The following is a 10,007-nucleotide window of genomic DNA, read 5'->3' as shown; positions in this document are numbered from 1 at the left end:
TTCTTTCATTATTTTTTCAATCAGATTCCCAATTTCTTGCTCTTTCTCTTCTCCTTCTGGCACCCCTATGATGCGAATGTTGGACCTCTTGAAGTTGCCCCAGAAGCTGCTTACACTATCCTCGTTTCTTAAATTTTTTCTTCTTCTTCTTGTCCTGATTGGTCACTTTTTGCTTCTTTATGTTCCAAATCATTGGCTTGGTTCTCGGCGTCATCTGCTCTCCTGCTGTTTCCCTGTAAATCAAATTGTCTTTATTTCGGTTAGTGTGTCCTTCGTTTCTGACTGGACCTTTTTTATGCTGCTGAGGTCCTCACTGAGTTCCTTGAGCATCCTTATAACCAGTGTTTTGAACTCTGCATCTGAGAGATTGCTTGTCTCCGTCTTGTTTAGCTCCTTTTCCGGAGTTTTGATCTGTTCTTTCATTTGGGCCATGTTTCTTTGTCTCCTCTTTTTGGCCGCCTCCCTGTGTGTTTTCCGTGTATTAGGTGGAGCTGCCATGACTCTGGGCTGGGCCTGGGCCACTTAGCAAAAGGTACCAGGGCTGGGGCTCACTGAGGCCAGCTGTTGCTCCTTTAAGAGCATTTAGGAAGTTGTGGAGCAGGAGCCAGGACCAGCCATTCACATGGAAAAATCTCTCTTAACAGCCTGGGTGGGCCGGTAAGCTGGGTGGGATGGAGCCTCAGGGGGCCCCCAGGGCAGGGTAGACAGTGTGAGCCGGGAGATGGAGTCTCAGATACGCACCGCCTGCCGGCTCTGTGGCTCTGTGGGGGGAGGGCTCAGAAAGGGGGCAATGGCCTCTGCCCGCCTCTGTCTGGGAGAAAGCTGTCCCCAGCTCCTGCCTTGATGCCAGACACCTCAGTTCCTCCCTGTGTGCCGCTGGGGCCTGTCAAGCAGTCACCCCAGTGCTGGAGCTCAGAGGGAGGGAGTCTGAGCAGGTGAGTCCGTGTGTGGGTTCTTTCTAAGAGTAACTGCTTCGGGCTCCAGCGGTTTCTTCCATCGACTCAACGCCCTCTGGTTTTTGTAGCCAGAAGTTGGGGGGACTTATCTTCCTGGCCCTGGAACCCTGGGCTGGGGGCCTGGTGTGGGGCTGGGACTCCTCACTTCTGAGTATCCCTCCCAGATTTTTATCCGCAGTATGTGGGTGTGGGACCCGCCCGTTCTGCATCTCTGCCCCTCCTACCAGTCTGGACTGGACGGATGTGGTTTCTTTAATTCTGTTGTTGTCAGACTTCCTTCCATTCAACTTGATTTCTGCTGGTTCTGAGTGATGATTGTTCTATAATTTAGTTGTAATTTTGATGTGGTTGTGGGAGGAGGCGAGCCGTGTTTACCTATGCTGCCATCTTGACCAGAAGTCAGAATCGGTGATTTTTTTTTTAAACCATCACCACTATCAGATTTCTGAGCCTCTTCATCACCCCAGTGGCCCCGCCCACTCCCCACCTCTCGATCCCTGGGGAAGATTGTCCCCAGACCTGGCAAGGCCCCCTCTGCCATCTGCATGCAGCTGCGCGCCTCTGCATTGGCCGTGGGCTCACCTCGCTCCTGCTAAGAGCTGCTGTGACTGGTCTCTGTCGTCTGTGCGTCACGTGCATGGCTGCCTCGTGGTTTCCCTTTTCTGTCTGATTTTTAGCAGTTTGACCACCATGTGTCCAGGTGTGTGTTGTGTTTGAGGGTGTGTGTTTGTATGTGATGTGTGTTATGTGTGTTGTGTGTGGTATGTATGTGTTGCATGAGGGTGTGTGTTGTGATGTGTGTGTTGTGCGTGATATGCATGTGTTGTTTGAGGGTGGGTTGTGTGTGTTGTGTGTGATATGCATGTGTTGCGTGAGGGTTGTGTGTGTGTTGTGTGTGGTATGCATGTGTTGCATGAGGGTGTGTTGTGTTGTGATGTGTGTTGTGTGTGATATGCATGTGTTGCATGAGGGGATAGTGTGTGGTGTGTGTTGTGTGTGATATGCATGTGTTGTGTGAGGGTTGTGTGTTGTGGTGTGTGTGTTATGTGTAATATGCATGTGTTGCATGAGGGGATAGTGTGTGTTGTGTGTGGTGCATGTGTTGTGTGAGGGTTGTGTGTTGTGGTATGTGTGTTGTGTGTGATATGCATGTGTTGCATGAGGGGATAGTGTGTGTTGTGTGTGATATGCATGTGTTGTGTAAGGGTGGGTTGTGTGTGATATGCATGTGTTGCATGAGGGGATAGTGTGTGGTGTGTGTGATATGCATGTATTGTGTGAGGGTTGTGTGTTGTGTGTTGTGTGTGATATGCATGTGTTGCGTGAGGGGATAGTGTGTGGTGTGTGGCTGCTACTTATCTTGCTCGGCGTTTCCTGAGGTGTCTGGGCCTGCGGCTGAACCGTCTCCGTTATTTTTGAACGTTCTTGGCCATTCTCTCTTCACATATTTTTTCCCCGCATTTTCTCACTTCTGTGTCTGGAATTTCAAGCACACATGTGCTAGATTATCTGATATTGTGACACCATTCCTTCTGCTCTGAGAGTTAGGAAAATTTTTTATTTTCTCTCTGTGCTCCAGGGTGGCGACCCTTCACTGCCCCGCGATGAGGGTCATGACCTCCTGTCCTGCCCAGGGCACGTCTGCTGGTGAGGTCACTGAGGGGTGCTGGACCTGTCACCTGTTTTATTCCTGGTGACAGCATTTCCTCTGGAAAGGGACACCCCTCCACGTAATTCCTGTCTCTCGACAACTTCCCCCTTTGTCTGGGCGTCTTGCCGCCGCCCCAGAGCCCTGACGTGTCCTCACTGAAGGGCGGGCTGCTGTATCTCCTGACAGCGGGTCGGCTTTCCCTGCTTTTTGGTCCTAATTTGGGAAGGAAGCTGGGCGTCATGTGTCAGACAGTGGAGACTGGGGCAAATGGTGTTCACGCTGGGACATGGACAGCCTTTCCTGCTAGACCATCGGTGTGTGCGCATGTTATGCATGTGTGCATCCTCATACGTGTGTGCGTGGGCTTGCACACAGGTGTGTGGCATGCGTGTGGGGTCATTCTGTCAGGCGTGCGGCTGGGTGGGGCCCTGTGGCCATGGTCACCTTCACACCGGGCTGCAGCTCCTCTGGCCCGGCCCGGCGCTTTGAGCGGGCGGGCTGGGCAGGGCGCGTCTCTCTGCGTCTGACCTCCCTTCAGTCTCAGCCTTTCTCCTGCTCAGATGCCTCCTCACGTGCTCGCCCCTTCCGTTACCAGAACACAGATTCCTTCTGGCCTGGAAGTGGGGACAGTGGGAAGTCTGTTTTCCTGGTCAGCCTCAGTCCCAGGTGGCCCGTGGCCCAGTGTCTCGGGTGGACTTCCTCAGCGGCTCAGCCCCTGTCCCAGTACATGAAGATATTTCTGCCCCTCCCCTGGGGACAGAGGTTCTGCCTCCCAGCGGCAGAGGTTCCTGCCCTGTGTCCTGGGCTGCAGGGTCCTTCTCCCAGTGACTTAAGGACTTTGCTCCTTGGGGAGAAAGGTCAAGGTGGATGTCACGCCTTGTCCCAGCGGAGGCTATTTGCTTCTCCGTGTGTGTCACTGAGAGACTGGCTGCAGGGCCCCACCTGCCTCCACCTCCCCTCTGAGTCCCTGCTGGGGTCACAGAGAAGAGCCTGGGAGGGGAGCTCAGGTCCCTCCCTCGAGCTCAGTGCTCCGTCCTCCCCGCAGCAGCTGGAGGGCCAGAACACACAGATAAAGGCTGTGAGTGACATTTTCCCTGAGCCGGGGCCCGCCGGGGCAACGGGCTAAAGGTCGCTGTGCGCAAGGCTGTGTAATTAGAGTTCGCGGTATTTCCAGGACCTGAGATAAAGTTCACGGAGACCGTCTGGTTCCTGCCGCAGCCGTGCACGGTGGTTCCGGGTCTCGGATCCCCGGACAGGTCCTGGGCTGCAGGCCAGCGTGGGAGACAATCACCTGCCCTTGGACATCACGCTCTCCCCTCCCTCGCGGGGACGGGAGGCAACGCCCGTGTCCTCTTTAGGAAGGCTCCTGGGGCGCAGGCCTCGATTCCCATTTAAAGGCAGGACCAGGGAGATCCTGTCAGCAAGCGTTTCACGGGTGTTATCTCCTGCATAATCATCCCCAGAGCTAACGTTTATTGAGTGATACTTCTGCTCGGCAACAAAGAGCTGGCGTTTATGGAGTGCTACGTTTTCCGAGCTCCGCTGTAAGAGCCCTGCTGTGCCATCCCTGGCCTGGGGCAGAGGGACCCATTGCACAGACATGTTGGAACAGAGAGGCTCAGCAACTTGCCTGAGAGCACACAGCTCGTGGGTGTTGTGCAGAGAGGCAGGTGTTACATACGTCACATGGCAGATAGTAACTGTGACAGCAGCCGTGTGAGTGTGTGTGTGTGTGTGTGTCCATGTGTCTGGACTAGGTCAAGTGCACTTTTGTCTTGAGTAAACTGAGGCGCAGGCTGGCAAAGAGCCTGTCACTGTGTTGGGGACCCTGTCTGGGATGCTGTGGGGGGTCTGGGGTGTGGGGCAGCAGCACAAGGTCCCTTGTGAAGGCGTCCGTGACCTCCACTCTCCTCGGAAAGGGTTAAAGAGGAAATGTGGCTGGTGCATCAGGCATTTGTCTTCCTCCATCCCTGTATTTCACCCTCTTTCTTCCTGCAGGAGCGCGGGACTCAGCTCTGAGCAGGGTCATGGCTTGCTGTCCCCCGTGTACCTTTTAAATTCACGGTGACTCCGAGGGAGCTGACAGGCAGGCAGCCCCGGAGCCTGCAGCGCCCCGCCGCTCAGAACAGACCGGAGTTAGGACCCAGGAAGGTCAGGACGGCCAGGCTATAAATAGAGGACGGAGCGGAGCAAAGTTTGAGGAGCCAGCCTGACATCACCGCCTCTCCACCCAGAGCGGGGATGAGAGGTGGACACTCGAGGCAGACCCAGAGGACCTGGCCACGGCCCAGGGACAAAGTCCCCTCAGAAGCTCCCCTGGTCACCGGGCTCCGAGGAGGGAGGAACAGCCGCCCCCCAGCCTGGACAGGGACAGCCAGAGGCTGTCGGCTCGGGCGGCTGTGACTGCAGCGGAGCTGCCCCCGGCTTGTCCGGGCGTGTCTGGAGCTGGCCGTCCCGCATTCCGCGGCTGCTCTGCTCCGTGCGACGGGCTTACTGACCCCTGGAGACTCGAGGCTGCAGACGGGGCGGGACACACACTCACTCTCCGCGACGGCTGCCTTCCGCGCACTGGAGCGAAACGGACATTTTTCTCTCTCTAGAACCTGTGACAATGCCCCTCTCCCAAGGAGGTGACAGGTAAAGAGGACACTTGGTCACACACCCGCAGGAGCTCCACGCGGCCCACAGTCACCGGGGGACACGCCATGAGGAGGCTGCTGCGTGGCTGCTGGCCCCCGTGGCTGCTGTTACTTCATTGCAGTTTGCAGGTACGGTCCGCAGGCGGGGACGCCGCGCGGGGGCTGGGCGCTGCCGGGCAGTCCCCCCGAGTCTCACGCTGTGGTGTTTCCCGTGCAGGTGCGCCCGGCCCTCTGCACGTCACTGGCCCATCCAGGTAAGGGAGCTTCTGCCTCACGCAGCGCGCGTCCGCGCGTCCTGCCTGGCGGGCGGGTGTCGGGGTGCGGTTGTTTGTTTATCTGTGACGCTGTCCCGCCTGGAGCGGCCTCACCGGGCTCCTCCGGCCCGGCCTGCTGCCTGCTGCACTTTGCCCTCCCGATGCCTCTGCTCATCCTCAATGTTCGGTCTCTGTGTCCCTGAGCCTTGGGGACAGGTGTCTCTGTGCCCAGAGCCTCTTGCTCTTGGTCACTCTAAACCTTGTGAATCGGGAATCATGAGAATTTTCAGGCTGTGCGCCCGTCGTCTGTCTCCTGTCGTGTGGGTCCAGTGCAGACCCACAGGGGTGACTTGGGGGCCAGTCCCCCAGCCTCATGGTGCTGCCTCACCCGCTGTCACTGTCCTGGGTCCGGGTGTGGGGTGCCTGCAGCCATGCTGCAGTGGGGGGACCCCCACCCAGCCACCAAGCCCCTGTCCTTCGCTGTGTGAGTCCTTGGTCTAGACACGTCACAGCGAGGCTTTTTTGGGGGGGTGGGGACAGAGGCATGCATGTTGTCACTGAAGTGTGGGGACCACCATGCAGACGCAGAGGCCCGGGCATGTGGGTGGCAGGAGGGCTCTGTGAGCAGCCGGGATCTGCTGTGTGGACGCGTCCCCCGTCTTCCCCCGCCGGCATGTGCATGGTACAGGGAACCCCACACTAGTGTCCCCAAACCCTTGCACGGAGACCGTGAGCACAGCCCCTGACCTTGCTGGCACCCACGCGCCGTCCTGCCACCGCTGGGGACTGACCTTTAATGACCAACCAGGGCACAGCCAACACGCCCAGCCCTGCCCAGGCCCTCAGATGGAGCCCCATGTGAGGGACGGACGCCAGGGACCTGGTGGGGTGGGTCAGGCCTGGGGAGGGACTGCTGTCCCCTTTGTGCTGTGACGCAGCCCAGAGCTGGGACATCTGACCATTGTCACAGCCTCGGCTTATTGGTGTTGTGACTGAGGTGTGGCCGCTTGTCTGCCGTCTGTGCGTCCTAGTTCAGTCTTCTGTGGGCAAAGGTGTGAGAGCGGAGAAGACCCCCCGTGCGCCTGTCCTCAGCCGCAGCGCTGACAGAGAAGGAGGCTTTCCGGGGCTGGGGGATAAGTAACTCCCCCGGCACCGCGTGAGAGATGACACGCGTGCCCCGGGCCCTCCTCTTCTCCAGGCCAGCCTCGTGGGGGAGGTGAGCTGGAGCGTCAGGGGAGCCTCAGCGGGGTCCCCATCGCAGGCCAGCCGCCAGCAGGCTCTCGTTCGCCACAGACGCTCGCGTGTCTCTCTGGGGGGCTGCCGGGACTAGCCGGCCCCCCTGCTCTGTCGCTGCGGCACCTCGCTCAGGGCCTCGCGTGCGGCCGATGAGAGAGATGCTCGGCGGGCAGCTGCCGACAGGACGGCACTTGCGCTTGAGGCCAGCTGGTCGCCCGGTGTCCTGGGACCCCGACAGTCAGGCTCTTCAACTGCAGGGACATGGGGGCAACAATCTGGTTTGTGTGACAGCACCGGCCCGGGCTGCTCGCCGTTGGCAGGCCTTCCCCGCTACCAGGTAGACACGCCGGCGTTTAGCGTGGTAAATAATTGAAAGGCGACTTCGAATCGTCTCGGCATGATCTGTGATAGTCACTTTGGAGAAATCACACACCTCCCATCTGATGGGGAGGCCCAGGGAGGGGGACCCAGGACCGCACCCCACCTCTGAAACCTTCTCTCGGGCGCAGGTGGCCTGATGTCGTGCTCTGCCCCCCAGACAACGCTCAGGAGCTGGGGGAGGGGGTGGTGAGGAGACCGGACCCCTCCGTGCCATGGCCAGGAAGCGCAGGCCGTTTCTCAGGAGCTTAGAACCTTGTGCCTTTGGAACGAGGACAGGGAGCCTCACTAAAGCACGCCAGGGTCCCAGGCGTCTCCTGGGGCCCTCAGAGCCGCTGGCCTCGGCCGCTCCCAGGAGACCAGGCGGCTCCCCTCGCCTCACCGGCCTATTTAGAGGTCGAGGAAGCCAAAGCACGTCATTATCGTAATTACAATTCCCTGTGTCTGCTGGGTGGTTGCTTCCTCCTTGTGCGAAGAGTTTGTTCCCTTCGTTTATTTTTCTTTTTTAAATTAAGATGTAATTGAAACAAATGAGGCCGTGGCAGTTGCAGGTGGACCACACAGTGATTGGCACTTTGCGTAGATTCTGAAACGATCATCCCAGCAAGTCTGGTGAACGTCGTCACCAACGTCACGCTCACAGCTCACAAAGGCCCGTCAGAACCCCTGGGTGGTGGCGGAAACTTCATTCTGCATCTTCCCGGTGCAAAAAAAAAAAAAGAGGTGTTTCTGATGGAATTTTATATCCTATTGAGCAAGTGGAAGTTTGGCAAATAGAGCTTTGGGGGGCATCAGAATTACGTACACAGTCTTTCTATGTTTGTTCACCCATTTATTCTTTATTATATTTCATCGTTCATTCTACCTGTAGAGTTTTAAAACATTAAATTTTGGAGGCAATTTCACATGCCAAACAAGTCTGGGTTTCTCTCTCTCTCTCTCTGTCACACACACACACACATACCACACACACAGACACACACACACACACACACACCACCACCACCACCACCCCCCAGGCCGTGCGTCAGACATGCGGATACACTGTGGCTGGAACGGACCCCGCTCTACACTCCAGTCGCAAAGAGTCGAGAGAGGAGACAGCCAACAAATATGCTCACAGGCAACAAGTTTCAAATAACAGTCGGTGATACGTGAAAACAAAGCGAGGACGGCCGGTCGGGAAAGGCCCCTCGGGTGTCGCGTGGGCTGAGGCTCGAATGGCAGAGCGGGTCATGCACACGGGAGACAAGTGGCCCCAGTTGTGGGGGCGTCTGGGCGGCCCCGCGGCCATGAGCTTGGGGTGAGGAGGGACGAGAGGACAGAGCAGGGTCAGCCCAACTGTCCTCTGCCCACTGTCCCCTGCGCGGGGCAGAGTCAGGGACTCAAGTCTGTGGAGACCGGAGACACACTTCACGGACCCCACGGGCCCCGGGCAGGCTGGGGGGTCGTCCTTCTGTGTGAACAACACCCTCCCTCGCCTCCCGGCTGCTCGTGGGTGGACAGGGCAGGAACACGGGCCTTGTCCTGTGACAGCGAGGGCCCTGAGGACAACATCTGTGCCTTGTGCTCCAGATGTTCCTTCCTCTCTGACTGCTGCTCCCAGGCGAATTGAAGAGCAAGTCAGGGCCACTTCCCACTCATTCCGAGGAGGAGCCTGGATTTTGGAAAAGAAAAGGCGTGCAGGAAGGAGAACGAAAATGTCTGACCTGCACCTTCCGGGTGCCCGCCACGGCGTGGCCAGGACAGCGCCATGTCCGGGTGGCATCGGCCCAAGTCTCAGGCACCCTGACGCGTGCGGGACCGGTGGTTGCGCAGCTCCGTTGTAGCCCCTGTTGCAGAGCTAACTTTGTCCCCGGCTTGTGTCCTGGACTCAGCGTGTTGGGAGGAAAGCCTCGTGGTGCAGGCTGGCGAGGGGGCTGGCGACTGGCCGTGGGTGGCGTTTGACGCCCTGTGAACAAAACTCCAGACATGTGACGGCAGCGGGGGGTGGGGGTGGGGGCTCCAGTCTTCATCGGAAAGCTCAGTGTGGGCGTTACCTGTGGGCCGTTCTAACTGAGAACAGCGAGTCTTGGAACACGTCTTCTAAAGCAGGTGCAGGTCCAAGCCTTCCAGGAGAACACGAAGGTTGTGAGCTCTGCTCTGACGGCTCACTCTCTGTTCCCCCAGTCTTCTGAGCCTCTGAGCACCGTGGTGGGTTCCTCGGGTCCCCAGCCAACATCGGTCTCTCCCTGTTTTCCCTCAACACACCTGGACCGCTGTGGTTTACACAAGTAACTCCTCCTACAACATTCTCCTCCCCTTGACGTTTAAAAAAAACATTATTGATTTATCTTAGAGAGAGGAAGGCGTGGGAGGGGGAGAGAAGCATCCACCTGCGGTTCCACTCATTTATGCATCATGGGTCAGGTCTTGTAGGTGCCCTGACTGGGGCTCGAACCCACACCCTCGGCATATCGGCACGACGCTCCTGTCGACAGAGCGACCTGGCCAGGGCTACCACGCGCCCCTTTCAACGTAACAGTATGCAGAATAGCTCAAAGAACGTTCCGTACTTCACCCCAGCCTTTTCCCAAACCACACAGCCGTCTGTCATGTGGTTGCTTTGCGTTACCCAGCCAGCCCTCGCTGAGAAGCCTTTCGGCCGTTTGCAGGATGCTGACACTAATTTTAAAAACCTGCAACCCACACCACTGGACAGAGGTCTTTGATCATAGGTGTGAGTTTATCTCTAGAATAAATTCCCAACTCAAAAGGGACCTTGTGCTTAAACTTTGCACAGAGATGCGTATTACGCTCCGGAAAAGCTCACCTAATGTGAATCCCCACTAAAAACGGGGCAGAACCTGCTAACTAGCATGTCTGACTTTGTTTGCCAGCCTGGGACAGGCTG

General features: G+C 57.5%; 1 protein-coding gene across 1 annotated transcript in view; it reads left to right on the top strand.

Annotated features, from left to right (window-relative positions):
* Nucleotides 1–4,807: 4,807 nt before the first annotated feature.
* ADGRD1 (adhesion G protein-coupled receptor D1) overlaps nucleotides 4,808–10,007 on the top strand; it is a 65,607-nt gene continuing 60,407 nt past the window's right edge. Inside the window, exons 1-2 of the mRNA XM_090291001.1 lie at nucleotides 4,808–5,375; nucleotides 5,464–5,500. Coding sequence (XP_090147127.1) covers nucleotides 5,313–5,375; nucleotides 5,464–5,500 — 100 coding nt within the window. The 5' untranslated portion in view covers nucleotides 4,808–5,312. The remainder of the gene's footprint in view (nucleotides 5,376–5,463; nucleotides 5,501–10,007) is intronic.

The sequence above is a fragment of the Furipterus horrens genome, unplaced genomic scaffold (assembly GCF_987537825.1).
Source record: "Furipterus horrens unplaced genomic scaffold, mFurHor1.1.pri manual_scaffold_11, whole genome shotgun sequence".
In the NCBI taxonomy this organism is placed as follows: Eukaryota; Metazoa; Chordata; class Mammalia; order Chiroptera; family Furipteridae; genus Furipterus; species Furipterus horrens.
The sequence above is the reverse complement of the archived record's forward strand: the minus strand, read 5'-3'. Positions and strand labels throughout refer to the sequence as shown.